The sequence below is a fragment of the Henckelia pumila genome, chromosome 3 (assembly GCF_033568475.1).
Source record: "Henckelia pumila isolate YLH828 chromosome 3, ASM3356847v2, whole genome shotgun sequence".
In the NCBI taxonomy this organism is placed as follows: domain Eukaryota; kingdom Viridiplantae; phylum Streptophyta; class Magnoliopsida; order Lamiales; family Gesneriaceae; genus Henckelia; species Henckelia pumila.
The window spans coordinates 178,086,289-178,104,311 of NC_133122.1; the positions used below are offsets into that span (position 1 = coordinate 178,086,289).

The 18,023-nt window shown below is 34.7% G+C and overlaps 1 protein-coding gene across 1 annotated transcript; it reads left to right on the plus strand.

Annotated features, from left to right (window-relative positions):
- Positions 1–3,017: 3,017 nt before the first annotated feature.
- On the plus strand, positions 3,018–4,901 carry LOC140890046 (uncharacterized). Its single transcript, XM_073297795.1, has 3 exons — positions 3,018–3,853; positions 4,310–4,756; positions 4,856–4,901. The coding sequence occupies exons 1-3, from the start codon at positions 3,018–3,020 to the stop codon at positions 4,899–4,901; spliced, it is 1,329 nt and encodes a 442-aa protein (XP_073153896.1).
- Positions 4,902–18,023: the final 13,122 nt, after the last annotated feature.

An 18,023-nucleotide genomic window follows, 5' to 3' on the forward strand; every position in this document is an offset into this window, starting at 1 on the left:
ATTAAAGGTGAGAAAAAAATATTTTAAAATTTAATTGTGAACTTTATAAATAAACGTATCAGATATTCATGAAGACTGTGATAACTATATCCCATATTGAAATAATTAAACATTTAAAATGAGTTTATAACGAGCTTTACAATGGACTTCTATAGTAATTAACAATTTAGATTAATCATTTTCATAAGTAGAGATGGATATAAAACAGTTGTTGTAGGGTCCCCATTTTGCAGTTACGCAGACCAATGACGGAGCCATGATTTCAGTTCCACCCAGACTAAAATTTTTTAACGAGAAATCTAAAAATCATGGAAGCTGAAAACACCGATTTTTGCAGAAAAACAGTACAATTTTCTATTAAAAAAGCTAGAAAAAAATAGCCTCAAAATTAATCACAAAAAGATGAAATATTTTTCAAGGTATATATATACAAACTTCATCATTGTTTGATCGATATACCTTGTAAAAATGGGAGCATTATAATGTCAGAGAACATTAAAAGATAGAGAGTGAAGAACATCGCACTAAGACAAGGGCAAACATGAAGAACAACTCATTTTTGTTTTGTTTTTGTTTTGTTTGTTTTGTTTTTGTTTTTTTGGATAGTTTTGAGAACTAAAAAGTGGGCTACTTAATTTTTTTAATTGAGCTACCCGAGGTAGTATAACATTAGCCCCAAAAATAACAATTGAAATTTTTTAAAAAATTCAGCCCGAGTGGCCCATTACTTGTCTTCGCCTTTGACACAGACGCGGGTCAGCCCATTGTACAGTTACGCAGACGCGGGTGTGACAATGATACATCAATAATAAGAACAAATTAAGTGGAGCAAGTTAAATGCCTATTTTAATCAGCATTACTACGAAATATTGGTTAACATGTCTTGATTATATATAAAAAAATCTCCATAGTTAGATTTAAACACGACACGCCACTTATGAGCTTGTTCGATAAATAAAATGTATGTCGTCTCAAAACAGCTTTTTGGATGCTTAATATATACTGTATGAAAATTTATATTAGCAATCTATTTTAATTGCACACTCATTTGTTCGTTATTTGGTTGTTTGTTTGAATCCAAAAGCTTATAAACTAGTTAGGATCAAATTTGCACACTCGTGTTTTGTGAGACGATTTCACAAATTTTTATTTATGAGACTAGCTTGTCAACTCTACCCAAATTTATATACAATAAAAAGTAATAATTTTGGCATAAAAAATAATATTTTTACATGAACGACGACCCAAATATGATATATGTCTTAAAAAATTGACCCATGAGCTAGTCTAACATTAATCTTTGTGTTTTTTTAAGCTAATCTATTAACATTTACGGTCCAAAAAGTGTTAATAATATTACACCCTATCTATATAATTATTTTATATATATAATAAAACTATTTACCTTAAAAATTCAATCCTTTTGTTTTTCAACAACTAAAATTTTATAATTTGTCATGGTTTTTCTTCATATGCAAATGAATTATAAAATAACCAAATTTTTTTTTTCTTAAACTTAAAATTTAATATTATTTATATTTTATCAATTTATCTCAAGATTTTGTAGGATATATATCATGTTATTTGATTTTTTTATGCATACATATAGAGTAGGTATTATGAGATGGTTTCACGGATCTTTGTCTGTGAGACGAGCCATTCGGATCATAGGCCCATCTTATTAAATTGTCAATGATTGAAAGGAAGCAATCGAGGTGAGGGATGGAAAAATGGTCCATACTTTAGGTTTGAAAATTGCTGGTTACTGAATCCGGAATGTATTGAGGTGGTCAGAAACGGTTGGGGGAAGGAAGATCTGAATATGAACCTGATGGATCGGGTGTTATCCTGTCAGAAAGCTTTGACGGTATGGGATAAGACAAAAGTGAGACATAACCCTATGCTTCTAAAAGAAAAGCGAGAGCAATTGAACAGACTTCAAAACAGCTCTAACTGGAATTCTTCTTCTAATCAAATCCGACTGCTGGAAATGGAAGTGGAGACTCTAGCCACCAAAGAAGAAATTTTTTGGAAGCAAAGAAGCAGGGAAGCTTGGCTTAAGGACGGAGATCAAAATACTCGATATTTTTATAATCGAGAAAATCACAGAAAACTCACGAATACCATAAGTGGCCTTATCTTCAATCATGGTGACTGGTGCACGACAAATAGGGGCATGGCAGACATAGTGGTGGATTATTTTCAATCTTTGTTCACCTCTTCCAATCCTACCGAAGAACACATGAGCAGAGTATTGGAAGCTGTACAACCCAAGGTCGATGTTACAATGAATCACTCACTCTGTAATCCATTCACAACTGAGGAAGTCCATCGTGCTCTGTTTGATATGCACCCGGACAAAGCTCCGGGTCCTGATGGTATGTCTGTTACTTTTTATCAAAAATTTTGGAAAATTATAGGAAATGATGTGACTAAAGCTGCCCTCAGAATTCTTAATGACGGAGATACACTGGAGAGTTGGAATGATACTTTCGTCACTTTGATTCCCAAAGTTAAAGAACCAGTAATGATTAAAGAGTTCAGGCCTATTAGTCTTTGTAATGTTTGTTATAAAATTGTTGCTCGTGCCATCACTAATCGTTTTAGACCTGCACTCTCGAAATTGATTGAACATTCCCAGAGTGCTTTTTTGCAAGGTCGTTTAATCTCTGATAATATTATTGTTGGCTTTGAAATATTGCATTGGTTGAGGAATCGCAGGGCGGGGAAGACCGGGTATGCCGCCTTGAAATTGGATATGAGTAAAGCGTACGACATGGTGGAATGGGGTTTTTTTTTGCAGGAATTGATGAAACGACTGGGCTTTGCTGATAGGTGGATATCTTTGATTATGAAGCGTGTTTCAACAGTATTGTACTCTTTTAGGGTTAATCAGGAAATAATTGGACCTATTACACCAACCAGAGGAATTCGACAAGGAGATCCACTTTCACCCTACCTATTTGTGTTTTGTGCTCATGGCCCATGGGTTATCTGCTCTGCTGGATAACTATGAAATGCAAGGCTTATTCAGAGGAGTAAAAATTGCGACTGGTTGTCCACCAGTATCTCATCTGTTTTTTGCAGATGACAGCCTGATATTTTTTAGGGTCTCATTGGAGGAGAGCATCAGAGTGAAGGAATGCCTCACTGCATATGAAAGAGCGTTAGGCCAGATAGTGAATTTTGAAAAATCCACCCTTTCGTTTAGTCAAAACACTAATCCAAATCTTATTGAGATGGTCAAAGTGTTATTCAGTATTCTAGTGGTACAGAGGCACAATCTCTACTTGGGCTTGCCCACAATTTCTTTGAAGAGTAAAAGAGCCCAATTTCGATATTTAGTGGAAAGAGTGATTAGAAAAATTCAGGGGTGGGAAAATAAATCTTTTTCTACTGGTGCCAGAGAAGTTATGATCAAAGCAGTCCTGCAATCAATACCTACATATGCCATGCAATGCTTCAGAATTCCCAGTACAGTATGTGAGGATATTGAGAGAGAATGTGCTAATTTTTGGTGGGGTATGGAGAGTGGAAAGCGTAGGATGCACTGGCAAACTTGGGATTTCCTTTGCAAACCTAAGGTAAGGGGAGGACTTGGATTCAGGAAGTTAGTTGAATTTAATAGAGCACTCCTTGCTAAACAACTATGGAGAATAATACAAAATCCAGAAACATTGGTCAGCCGTATTCTGAAGGGCGGATACTTTAAACATGTGACAGTTATGAAAGCATGCCTGGGCAGTAATCCATCCTACATATGGAGATCATTATTATGGAGTAGACAGATTCTTGAGGAGGGGCTGATTTGGAGAATTGGGAATGGAAAATCTATTGACATATGCTCAGAGAGGTGGATTGCAAGCATGAAATCGACTACTGGACCCCTGCCATAAACATGGATTCATGAGAAAACGGTCAATGCATTGATAAAAAATGGTGAGTGGGATGCATACTTAATTATGGAATCTTTTAATGTGTTTGTAGCTTCAAAAATCCTTAATTTACCTCTACACTCATCAAACTAGGAGGATACACAATATTGGAGATTTGATTCAAAGGGTAGGTATTCAGTGAGAGATGGATGTCGCCTTCAGAGAGGTCTTTTTAATCCACCTGAAAATCAGTCGGAACACTTGAATGAGCAATGGTGGGCTTTTTTGTGGAGGCTGTCTCTACCACCCAAAGTTCGTTTGTTTTGGTGGAGTTTATCTCATGAAAATATTCCTACTAAGCTGAATTTAGCTAAACATCATGTCCCAGTCAATCCTGCATGTGAATTTTGTGGTTTTTTTTGAGGATTCTACAGCCCATGCTCTGTTCTTTTGCAAGACAATAAAGAAATGGTGGAGGATAACAGAGTTTTTGGCCTACTTAAAGCTGTGAAAAATTCAAACACCTTGGATGTATGTTTGTGGATGAAAAATCATTTATCTAAAAGGGAGTTTGAGGAATTTGCTATGCAAACTTGGGCTTGCTGGAAAGAAAAACAGAAATACATTCATGGAGATAGAACAAAATATATTATAGATAATATCTCATGGGGACATGCCATGCTCCAAAAATTCCGGGGAGCCAAAAATATGGGAAAATTCAATGCAATCGAGACAAGAAACAAATCAGAGGCAGTTTGGATAGCACCAGATTTTGATAAACTCAAACTTAATGTCGATGCTTCGGTTAATAAAAATCTGAACAAAGCAACCGTGGGTGGAGTGTTACGAGATTATCAAGGAAGATTGTTGATGGCTTTTTGGTAAACAAATAAATCAACCAATATCAGTGGTTCATGGTGAGTTGCTGGCAATTCGTGAAGGAGTAAAATTGCTATATGATCAAAATTTTAAAAATGTAGTGGTGGCAACAGATTCCGTCTTGGCAGTGCAAGCAGTTACGGCTGAGAAAGAAAGCTTGGGTTACGAAGGTTTATGCGCAAAAGATATTAAGAATATTTTGAAGAAACCAGTAGTAGATAACATCATCCATGTATCTAGGTCTTCTAATGTCGTTGCCCACAACATTGTTTGTTTTGTTTTTTTATCCCATTCTCCGTTTGTTTGGATGAATGGTAATTTTCCTTTTTGGTTGGTGAACCTTGCAATGAACGATATTAATTAATAAAATTACAGGTTTTTCTCTAAAAAAAAATAAAAATAAACGGTTGTTTAATTAATATCATTTTTAAATTTTGTTTGTATATTTTTCAATATTTAAAAATATTAGCAAATATAACTATAATCTTTTGAGTTGTTTAAGTTTAGAACTTATTTCAAGAAATGAAAATACTATTGAGTAATTTATTAAGATTGATTAAAGAATAATACGACCTGTTAGGATCGTGAGTGTCTGTAGAGGGGGATAATACACACTTTAAAATATTTTGGAGCTACAATAGCTCGTTCTTGAAATATTCAAAAATAAACCGAGCACCGAGAGATTATATCGAGTTCGATTTTCAAACCGAACGAAAATCACTCAAAATAATCCCTCTAAAAACCGATTAAACATTTTAGAAATCATTTGAAAAGAATCCAAGTTGAAATGATAAAAATAGTTTGGTTGAAGCATTTTATCAAACACTTATTATGCAGCATTTTGATATTTTGTCAAACACATAAAATGCTTCAACAATGCAATCCAAAACAACAACGTACAACAACAAGTAGAAAATGCAATAAAGAAAAAGACACAAATTTGTTTATGGATGTTTGGAGATAAAACTTCTACGTCACTTCTTCCCCTTGGAAGGATCCACTAGAAGACTTTGATTCATACAACTCTTTGTACAAACCTAATCCGGTCTAGGACTTATCCAATGCCTAAAAAATAACCCCTAGCACACTCGATTGTAGACCTTAACCTCACAATCCGCATAATGTTTAACGTCACTTATGTCAAGACTATAAACATAATCTTTAATGTCATTGTGCTAAGACTCTCACTCAACTAATTTTTCAAAGCACATCTCTCGTATGTGTGTGAGTGAGCTCTCTTCAACTAATATTAAACAAAATTTGGATGTGGAAGAGTGTTCTATAAACTTGATTTGGTGTGGAGGATTTAACTTTGAAAGCTCATCTCTCTTCTTGTTCCTCACACCTTGGGCTTGCTCTAATTCTAGCTTGTTTTTATTATATAATCTACCCATGCTTTTTAATTCCCAACAAAAGCTATTGTTTGATCTTCAAAGTGTTGTATTTATAGCCTCCAATAATGATATGAACGTTAGATTCAAGAATATGACTGTTGGAGAAGTTTCTAGACACTTTCTGATGTTGAAACGGTTATATTTGAGTTGCTGGAAATTTTTTGAAGTTGAGCTAATTTTACTGTTCATCGGACTGGTTTGATTGATCTGGTCTGACCGATCTGGTCTAGTCCAACTGATCTGGTCCATAGTTGATCTGGTCCATTCGAATTAATCTGGTTTATTCTAGATTAATCTGATCTGTTCACTTGATTATAGCTCTTGATTCACTGATTTTTGGGCAACATGATGAACATGAAATTGTAGCCCTTTGTCTTGGATTTCCATGAAATCAAGAATCATTCGATTTCGAGTTCGTACAAGAGAGATATGCTCGAAATACTCACCTGTACTAGAAATTATGCTCTGCATAATTTTAGTGCAGAACCAGAAACTTCAGTTCAGTTTATCAGCTCTTTATGATCCGATTCATACTTTGAATTGTGAAGATGATTTGTATATCATTCTCTTAGCTTCGTAAGCATACTAAATCGTTACATTTGAGTAATCGAGGTGCAAGATATGACCAAAATACCAGAGCTTGTCATGTTTGATCTAGTTGCTACATCAATTGCATCCAACTTGATATTGCAACCACTATTTCGGCTAGATAACATCCGAACTAACTGATCTGGTCTGAGATATGGCTTGTAGAAATTTGAGTAGGATTTCCAACCGATTTGACCTCTGGTCATTTGGATAAATGAGCTGTGAGATATGTTTGAATCAATCAACTACACCAGAATTCCAGCTTGAATAAATTTGAGTTCCAACTTCACAAAACTTCCACATTTGATCTACCAACTACACACTTGATTAAATATGTTAGAAGCACAATAACAAGTTTTGTTATCATCAAAATCAAGATTGTTTGTGTTTCACAACCCAACACGACCAATTATTGTGTTTAAAAAAACTGAATTGTGAATAATACTCCTATATAAGTTCATCATTTTGACAACCGAAGCCTAGTACATCTTCTTAATTCTAGCTCACAACACCATTTTTTATTAAGGAAAACTATGTATTTGGTCCTGTAACTAGTCATTTTTCGATTTTAGTCATCTATGTTATCAGATTTCAATTTTATTCTTGTAATTTTTTAGTTTTGGAAATTCAAGCCCTTTTTCATCGGAAGTGTTGACATGACTGTCAGGATCGAATTGCTACTGCTGCTAGATAGACAAGTAGTGAGTTACTACTGTCCCAAAGCTGATTCGGTAGGGGCAGTAGTTACTTCCTGCTAGTGAGTTCAGTAGTATTACCACTGAACTCTCTTTTCTTATGGTTCTCGAAAATCGACCAACAAGTGTACTTGTATGGAAATTGGTTAACTAGGAGAATGGAATGCATCAGTTGGTTCTATTGTATGTGAATGTGTGAAATAGTAAATAATACAGTAGATTGTTTTTGGATGTTCGAAGACTCAACTGCTCATGCGTCATCCCTTCTTCTGATTCTGCCATAAGGTACCACTAGAAGACTTTGAGTATTACAACCCTTGCAACACCCCACCTCAGCTAGGACTTACTCTACTGCCTACAACTGAGACTCCTAGATTCAACAAATCAGATCTCGACTGATCTTACAAGAGTGTTTTGATCAGTTCACTCAACTTATTAGTTTACAAAGTTTGTACAACTCAACACATAACACAAAGTGATCCCAAGATATCTGATATATCTTGATGTGATTGCTAGTGTTCTTCGACTTCCGTAAATGATCTTCTATTGTAAGGATTGAACTCTTCTTGTATGTATGTAACAACTGAAAGCGTTCAGTTGCTCTTTGTAAGTGGTGTGAGTTCTTGTAAGCCAGTGCATTCTTCTGTATGCTATGGTCTCTATTTATTTGTACAAGATAACTGTCATCTTGATTCAAATACATCCGTTGATAAAATAGCCGTTTTCTTGTCCTTTTGTTAACTATAGAAAGGTACAATGTGGCTACGCAAGTCGAAGTCTACTCAGTGTACTAGAGAACTTTGGATAATAGTTTGGACTGGTTAATAGGGCGTTCTGATCACGTTCTGATATGATCTTCTTTTAATGTCTGTTATTTGAGTTTCTGCTTCTGCTGTTAAGCTCTTCTGCTTTTGTTTCTTCTTCGCGGTTAAGTTCTTCTGCTTTTGTTTCTGCTTCGCGGTCTTCTGCTACTGTTGTTGATGTGCAAAGTTGTTTTGTTAAACACCAAAATTTAGATATTTGATTTCTTAACAATGACAATATACAAATCTGCGACATATCAACACTGTATTGTTTTCATGTCAATGTCAAGTCGGAAAAATACTATTTATTATAGCCAATTTAAATTTTTTTAAATTATTATTAAAAGTAGTAAAAAAATTTATTTGAACAAAAAATGTTAATTCAAACCAAGATTATCCGATAAAACTGAACCTAGGATTTGTTTTGGATTGGTTTTTAGTTCTTAACGGTTCGATGGTATGGGTTCAGTTTTAGTTCTAGTAGATCAACCCAATAAATCGAGATAAAAAAAAAAATAGTGGCCAATTTAAGTAAACGGGCCAGATAAAGCAGATATCAAATTAACTAAAGCCCATATACACACACACACACACACAAAATATATAGATATATATATATATATATATATATATATATATATATATATATATATATATATATATATATAAGAGTTTTGCTATCCTGCCCACCCACCGTGCCCACCTAATGTGCCCACCATGAGGTGGCACTCAACTATTGGACGCACAATTCATCACATCCAATAATTGAGTGCCACCTCATGGTGGGCATATTAGGTGGGCACGGTGAGTGGGCAGGATAGCAAAATTGATATATATAATATCTATACTTATAAAAAGGAAAAAATAATCACTATGAAGAATTTAAGAACAAGTACATATTCATATAATTATGTTACACACAAAATGTGAGCATAGTGGATAGTGTTATTAGTATTAATACCCTAACGCATGCGTTGCTTGCTCATTCAATCTATTTTTTGTAACGGGAAAAAAGATAAAGAAAGTAGTTTTTTAAAAATGGAAAAAGGAAAAATAAATGATAGAATTGGAAATAAATGTAATGGGAAAAATATAAAGAACATAATTTATTTAAAAAATAAAGTAAAGAAAAAATGAAAAATAAATGATAAATAACACTTTTTTTAAAAAATAAATAAATCCACACCATCCTACCAAAAAGACGTTCTAACTTCTAAGGTGCTCAAATTTAATATAATAAAACTTTTCTAAATTAATACTAGATAAATAGATAACCTATTTAATTTTTTTTAGTCCCGACTTGGGCAGTTTATTAAATCAATAATTTCGATAAATTAATAAGATAATAAATTTTTAGAATATTATTTCATAAATATAATGTTAATGCCCCATCAATATCATAAATTAATAATCTTCTAAAATTTAAAAATATAATTAGGACAAGTTAACAAAATGTGGGCCAATTAAGTGTAGCTTATCTGATACCAAGGTCTCAAGTATGAGATGAGGTTTTGGGTTCGAGACCCAATTGCGAAAAAAATATCATTTTGCAATTTTGATCATTTACATTATCAAATTTCAGTTTTAGTCATTCTATTTTTTTATTTTTGGAAATTCTAGTAATTTTTCATTGCAATTGTTGATGTGAAAATGTATAAATTAGCGACACATGATCAACAATGTATTGTTTCCATGTCAACAAAAGTTGGAAAAAAAATTATAATTTCCCAAAAAAAATTGAGATTTGACAAAATAAATGACCAAAATAACAATTTTCTCATTTTTGTATAAATAGTACAATATAATTATTATTACTAGTATTTCGTTGCACGCGTTGCGTGCTCGTGCATTTCGTTTTTTTAACGAAGAAAATAAATAATAAATTGTAAAATTAAAAAATAATAAAAATATAACATTTTCCTAAACAAATATTCACAAAAAATATATATAGCTTATAAAGTGAGTGTCATTTTTGTAAATAAAATAATATCAAAGGACACAAAGTGAGCTTTTAATGGCTAAAAAAGAGAAAATTGTATAAAATGACTATTTTTCCCATAATTTTAGTTTTATTGAAAATTAAGTTATGAGATAATGATAATTTCAAATCAAACTTCACCAATTAATTGAAAGTTTGTTAATTAGAGAGTCTCTACTTTAATAATATAGTAAGATATATATATTTATATAACATTTTTGTAATATAATTTATTACATTAAGTTGAAGCTCACCCCAAATCTAATTCATAGATCTGTACGCACACATACACGAGGAAAAAGTAAAGATTTGTTGCACAACTGTTCAACCATTTAAGAATCAAGTTGCATTATAGTTTTTTTTTAAAAAAAATAATCTTTCATTACTTTTTTTAATATTAGAATAATATGTATACATAATATATTAAAAATCACAAATCAATCCAAAATTCAAAATTTTCTATAACATCAATAATTTTTGTTTTGATTTCACACTATTGTAAAAACGAGTAAATTAGCAATTTAGAAGTATTTGTATCTAAATCGGTCATAAAAGAGGAAATAATGGAAGATCGATGAAATGAGATATTTAATTAGTGTATATATAGAGGTACAATCTGAAAAAGAGTCTAATGAGATGAGATGAGATGAGATGAGGAGAAAAAAAGTTTGTTTGCGTAGAATTTTAAACAATTATCATCCAATTTTTGAAGAAGAGGCAAAATAAGCAATACAATGTGATACTTGCTAACCTATGCACATGAATAAAATCTGAGATCACTGGTTCATTCATAAGTTTTCGGATATCTTTGTACACAACCCAATGTAGCCTAGATTTTCTTGACGGGCTAATGACTGCTTTCACTATGAATGAGAAATCCGTTGAAAATTGAAATCCACTGAAACCTTTCTCATATAGAAGAATAATACCCTCACGAATAGCCAGCAACTCTCCGTGGACAACAGAGATAGGTTGATTAATTTTCTTTCCAAACGCCATTGATAATATGCCATGACGGTCTCTAACCACCCCTCTAATGCTATACATATCTAGCTCTTCATTCACTGCTGCATCAATGTTTCGCTTTAGTGCGCACTGGTAACTCTTAGTCGTATCACGCCCAAATTAATCCAACTCAACTCAAACAAATAAATATGTAGTAGCGAGAGTAGGGATCATTCCCACGAGAAAGGTGCAATTTATTGTGTTTTTAAAAATACTGAAATAAATAAAAGGAGATTTTGGGTTTTTGAAATTAACTACCAAAAATTAAAAGAAAATTAAAATAAATTTTACCAACTAGCATGCAATAATTAAAATTATAACGAATTAATCAATTAAAAACAAGCCTTGGTATCGATCGACTACACCGTTGAAATTGTTCATTCGATCATCGATTATCTAAAAATAATTAATTTTCATTGAATATTCATCATTGGAAACTTAATTCCTATTCCACCTTAATTTTAGTTAACTAGACACAAGAGTTCTAAATTAACTCTTACCAATGAATTAACCCAATACAAGCGATTAAGGTTTAAATTCAAGGCAACATACAAACTAGTAAAACTAATGAATCTAGACCACATATACACAAGCGGATGTATTTAATCTAGTCAATCGTTGTTCCTAAAAATCAATAAATTCACAAGTGGAAGATTATTAATTGCAGTTGCTTCACAAAATAGAGAAATCAAACAATTACGGATTTGACTTCTAATTTAGCAGTAGATTGTATGATAAAATTACAGGGTGATCAAGCCAATAATCTCACATACAAGCATGAAATAAATCCCAAACAACTTTTAATATTCAAATAAAAATCAAACACTGAAAATTCGAATCTCACAAATAAATAAATTCAAGGGTTTGTCTTCCTCAACCAAGTTCTAAAACCTAGCCACAAATATCCATGAAATTCTAAAGAAAATTCAAAAGAAAAGAAAAAAGTCTAAGAAAAATTATAAGAAAACCTAGCCGCCAAAGAAGTTCTTCACGTTCTATGCCTTCAAGTTTGATTAAAAAGCTCCTAAAATTCGGAATAAAACGTGTTAAATAAATCCTAGAGTCCTCAAAAGAAAAGTTTCCTTTTTAAAAGATTTTTTCCCGAAACCGACGTCGCGCTCGATCGGTATAAAATGACCGATCGAGCGCACATAGTTCTGCCCAAATTTTCCATATTTTCTCCTTCGGCCGCTCGATCGGTAGAAAGTAACCGATCGAGCGCAGCATCTTCTGTCCCACAATCACTTCATCTCTTTTGCTCGATCGGTAAGAAACAGCAGATCGAGCGAGAACTGTTCTGTGCAACTTTTTCAACCAAATATCATTTCCTACAAAATAAACCCGGGAACATGTAATGTAGACAGATGCATGAAATACGAACAAAATACTAAATTAAAACATATAAATGCATGCAAACCAACAGTAAAATGACATTAAAATATGCAATACAAACACGACTATCACGCACCGTTCAGGCGGTTTCCATAGATTTTCTGATGGCTCTCTCGGTTGCCCATTATCTATGATTTCCCATAATCGGGGTTTTTGAAAATCAATGAGCAAGGAGGAACTACAAGAAATCACCTCTGCCATCGGTTTCCTCCTGTCCTTGTGGAGAAAATTCTGCTTTTCGTTCCAGACAGCCCAAACATGGATTGCAAAATTTTCAAAATCTTCCTTTCTTAGCTTCTCTTTCATTCACATACACAAATCCATAGTGCCACACTGTTAGGTGACAGGTGGAGGTTCATCCACATCTCTTCAGCTCTTTCTTCTCTTCCTTTAAGAGAAATACAAAGAAAAATATTTAGTGTTTTTTTTGTGTGAGTTAGAGAAATTATTTCTCGATTATACTCGGGGGTTGGGATAGTGTGAGAGAAAGTGTTTTATATACACTTGTAATATTTTTTCGGTAATAAATATTTGCAGCAACTCCATGAAAGTAGCCAAAATTGGGTGAACCACGTAAAAATACTATGTTCTTGTTGATTTTATTATTCCACAATTTTTGAGCATTTATTGTCCGTCGGTCATCGGTTATTATGGCATTAAATGCCGTAACAACCGGTATCAGACTTGGTGTAAAATTTCCTAAAATACTGAGTATGTTCTGTGGTTGCAGCTATGTCTGAACTTTCACATCAGAAAAGATTTTTTGAAATTTTTTCAAAGGCAAAATGATGACCGGAAATGAAGGATCTAGTGTTGGAAAAACGTGTTCAGATCAATTAAGAATTGATACCTGATGCAGCGGAAGTTTAAAAATTTTTATTTTTCGATATGAAACGATTCCATATCATGGGTATCAAAACTTTGCGATTAAATTATGCAAGTAAAAATAAAATCACAATTAAATTTTTACCTATTCAAGCAACGACTTGATTATGGACACCAACATAATTTAATCTGCTCTTCTTGTATATCCCGGGAACCGATGGCTTCACGATCAATCTCCGGAATAAGGTCCACGAATAGAAAATAGAAACCCTCTGATTGATTGCACTAGAAATCAATCAGATGTTTATCGAAGAGAATAAACAGATTTGATCTGTTAATTCGAAATGTAATTTTTCACAAAAATCACAGACCGAATTTTCTCAAAAGGGACAGAGGATTTTCGAAAATCCCCTTGAATTATTTTATGTGAATTTCGAAAATTGCTAGAATGAAGTGTGTCAATTTTCGAACACTACACATGCATTTATAGATAATTTTTAGACTAGATTAAGTTATAATTGTATTAGGACTCTAACTCCTTAGGGCGCACAATCCATAACTTAAGCCCAACAAGCCAAGCCCGTTGTTATAGAAATTAATATAAAATTCATCATGACTCCGATTGATAAACCGATTTCATCAATGTGCACAAAAACCATTTCTGTACCTTTTAAAGTCAAGATAATTTTTCTGAATCCGAATTCAGTGATTTCCAAAAATGCCCATCCCTATGTCATTTTAGGAAATTCCACTCCTTTTTAGTTAAGAAGTCCAACTTCTCTTTCATTAAATTTAACTCTTTAAATTTAACTATCTCAACGGGGTTTAGTAATCCATTACTTGTGTGACCCTCAATGGTTCAGGGATACAGCTAGCCGTGGGCTCACAACTCCTTGTGACTCGGAACAACAATTTTCGACTTGCCCAATGAATCATGGTAAGAGCGTCTAGCAACATCGCCCCATGATTCCCTAGGTATCACTGATAGTGCCTGCAAGAACCAGTAGATTTTGGTTAGCATACAGTACTGTCCCTTCATCCATATATCCCGATCGAATCAACAACCATTGGTGCATCGAGAGTCGTTCGAGATTCGATAACTATGCATTACATCTCGGAGATCAAATAGTGACATCGCATGTGTTACTAGGAAAACCGAGTAACCTAAAACACATCATGTACTCTGGCCAGAGATTCGTCACACTAATATCTCCTCAGATCGCATAGGATATCCACACTCGCAAGTATGTGGTGAATCCTTGACAACAAAGCATCGACTCCTATATGTGTCGTAACTGTACCCAATTCCGATACCTGATGACCCCAATAGAGTCAGTAAACGAGTCAAAGTACAGTACTAGCATATAAAGTCTCAATGATGTTTCAAGTAGTAAGGACTAATGGTGTACAACCAAAACCACGAACTTTATCCACTCGATAAGTGATAACCACTTGGAAAGTCCGAATAGGGTAGTTCGATCATTCATCATATGAATATCCATTTGCATGCTTTGAACATCTCCATGTCCATTACCAATGAAATGTGGTACTTGGCATCACAAATGCTAGTCTCGATCACGAGCGATCCTTATCCTTATTAGCGGACGGCTCAATTGACTAGGAACTGTTTAGAATATACAGTGACTATAAGATGTGTTTCATAATAGTGATCTCTCTTTATTCACTATCTCATCTTACTTACACTATAGTATATTCAAGGTCTTTATCAAAACATCAATAGTATATCACAATATAACAATATGAAGAAAGACAAAGAAAATGCCATTAATGAATGTAAATTATATTAAACAAAGATTGCTTATACATAGAGTCACAAAAGCCCTTAGCCACAAGTTGGCTAACCGGGCACCCACTCTTTCAATCTTCCACTTGCCCTAAAGCCAACTAGTCACACTACGCAATCCCATTGCTTCGCGATGTTTGTCAAACAATGGTCCTGGCAAGGGCTTAGTAAGTGGATCAGCGATATTGTCTGTAGAGGCCACTCTCTCGACAGTGATGTCTCCTCTTTCCACAATCTCCCGGATGATGTGGTATTTCCTCAGTACGTGTTTGGATCTTTGATGAGACCTTGGTTCCTTTGCCTGAGCAACGGCACCAGTGTTGTCGCAGTATACCGGAACTGGACCAACAGCTTCAGGAATTATGCCCAACTCTTGGATGAAATTCCTCATCCAAACGGCCTTTTTAGCAGCAGCTGATGCTGCAATGTATTCTGCCTAGTGGTGGAATCCGCTGTGGTGTCTTGCTTGGAACTCTTCCAAGAGACAGCACCGCCATTGAGCATGAATACAAATCCAGAGGTTGACTTCGAGTCATCCACGTTGCTTTGGAATCTAGAGTCGGTATAGCCTTCCAATTTCAATTCTCTTCCTCCATAAACCATGAATATATTCTTAGTCCTTCTTAAGTACTTAAGAATATCCTTCACGGCTTTCCAATGCATTTGACCGGGGTTGGCCTGATATCTGCTCGTGACACTCAGAGCAAAGGCTACATCCGGTCTGATAGATATCATCCCATACATAATACTACCTATGGCTTACGCATATGGTATGTGTGCCATTTTCTCTATCTCTTCGTCAGTCTTGGGACACATAGACTTGGATAGAGAAACTCCATGACACATAGGTAGATGTCCTCTCTTGGACTCATCCATAGAAAACCTTTTCAATATGGTGTCGATGTAGGTTGCTTGAGTGAGTCCTATCATTCTCTTAGATTTATCTCTATAGATCTGTATCCCTAGAATATAGGATGCCTTACCCAAATCCTTCATCGAGAATCTACCTGATAACCATATCTTTGTTGACTGCAGCATCCCTACGTCATTCCCAATGAGTAGGATGTCATCAACATAAAGCACTAAGAACGTCACCGCATCCTTAACTACTTTCTTGTACATGCACGGTTCCTCTGGGTTTTTGATGAAACCAAAGTTCTTTATTGTTTCATCAAATTTCTGGTTCCAACTTATTGATGCTTGTTTGAGACCATAAATTGATCTCTGAAGCTTGCATACCTTATGCTCGCTTCCCATGGATGTGAATCCCTCGGGCTGCATCATATAGATTTTTTCCTTAATGTTTCCATTAAAAAATGCAGTCTTTACATCCATTTGCCATATCTCATAGTCATACCATGCTGCTATGGCAATAAGGATTCTTATGGACTTGAACATTGCGACTGGTGAAAAGGTTTCATTATAGTCAACTCCTTGTCTTTGAGTATAACCTTTTGCTACCAATCGTGCCTTGTATGTAAGTACCTTACCATCAGGCCCAAGTTTTCTCTTGTAGATCCATTTACACCATATTGGAACAATTCCATCGGGAGGATCTACTAAGGACCAAACTTGGTTTGTATGCATCGAGTCTATTTCCGACTGCATAGCTTCAAGCCATAAATTAGAATCCGCATCAGAAATTGCTTTCTTGAAGTTTCTTGGATCACATCCAATGTCGGGTTCACTTTGATCCCCTTCAAGAAGAAGACCATATCGAATAGGAGGTCTAGAAGTCCTCTCGGATCTCCTAGATATATGCGTGTCCGTTGAAGGTTCTTGAGGTGTGTGGTCGTTATTTTGTATCTCGGGTTCTTCTCGAATTTCTTCGAGTTCCATCATCTTGCCTTTCTTATCTAATAAGAACTCTTTCTCCATGAAGGTGGCATTCCTCGAAACAAACACTTTTGTCTCATAAGGATGATAGAAATAATATCCGATTGAATTCTTCGGATATCCTACAAAATAACATAAGGTGGATCGACTATCCAACTTATCTCCCACTGTCTGCTTCATGTAAGCAGGACATCCCCAAATCCTTAAGTACGAATACTTAGGAGCTTTGCCATTCCATAACTCGTATGGAGTTTTATCTACTGCTTTAGTGTGGACATTGTTCAACAACAATACCGCCGTTTCAAGCGCATAGCCCCAAAACGAAGGTGGGAGCTCAGTGAAGCTCATCATAGATCGAACCATGTCCAACAAAGTTCAATTGCGACGCTCCGAGACACCATTCAGCTGAGGTGTCATAGGAGGAGTCCACTGAGAGAGAATCCCATTCTCTTTTAGATAGCTCAAAAACTCGGTACTTAAGTATTCTCCACCTCGATCCGATCGAAGTGCTTTAATACTTCTACCTAGTTTGTTTTCTACTTCAGCCTTGATTTCTTTGAAATTTTCAAATGATTCAGACTTATATTTCATTAAATATAAATACCCATACCTAGAATAATCATCAGTGAAGGTAATGAAGTAGTTGTGACCAAATTTAGTACCGATACTAAATGGTCCGCAAACATCTGTATGGATCAAATCCAACAGATTTTGACTACGCTCAGGCTTCCCTTTGAAAGGAGATTTAGTCATTTTTCCTTTTAGGCAGGACTCACAAGTAGGTAGAGAGTTAATATCAGACATATCAAACATGCCCTCTCCCACTAGCTTGTTCATCCTCCTTGAGGAAATATGATCTAGCCTAGCATGCCAAAGGTTTGCCGGGTTTTGACTATCGTTTTTCCTTGTATTTTTTGTTATCGGTTTATCAACATAATCAACTGGAACG

Bases quoted from the DNA above. Each gene is read 5' to 3' on its own strand.
- LOC140890046 (XM_073297795.1), top strand. From the start codon at position 3,018: ATGCAAGGCTTATTCAGAGGAGTAAAAATTGCGACTGGTTGTCCACCA. The intron at 3,854-4,309 runs GTGGATTGCAAG...AGGATTCTACAG, and splicing joins ATTGACATATGCTCAGAGAG to CCCATGCTCTGTTCTTTTGC. The intron at 4,757-4,855 runs GTAAACAAATAA...TTAAAAATGTAG, and splicing joins AGATTGTTGATGGCTTTTTG to TGGTGGCAACAGATTCCGTC.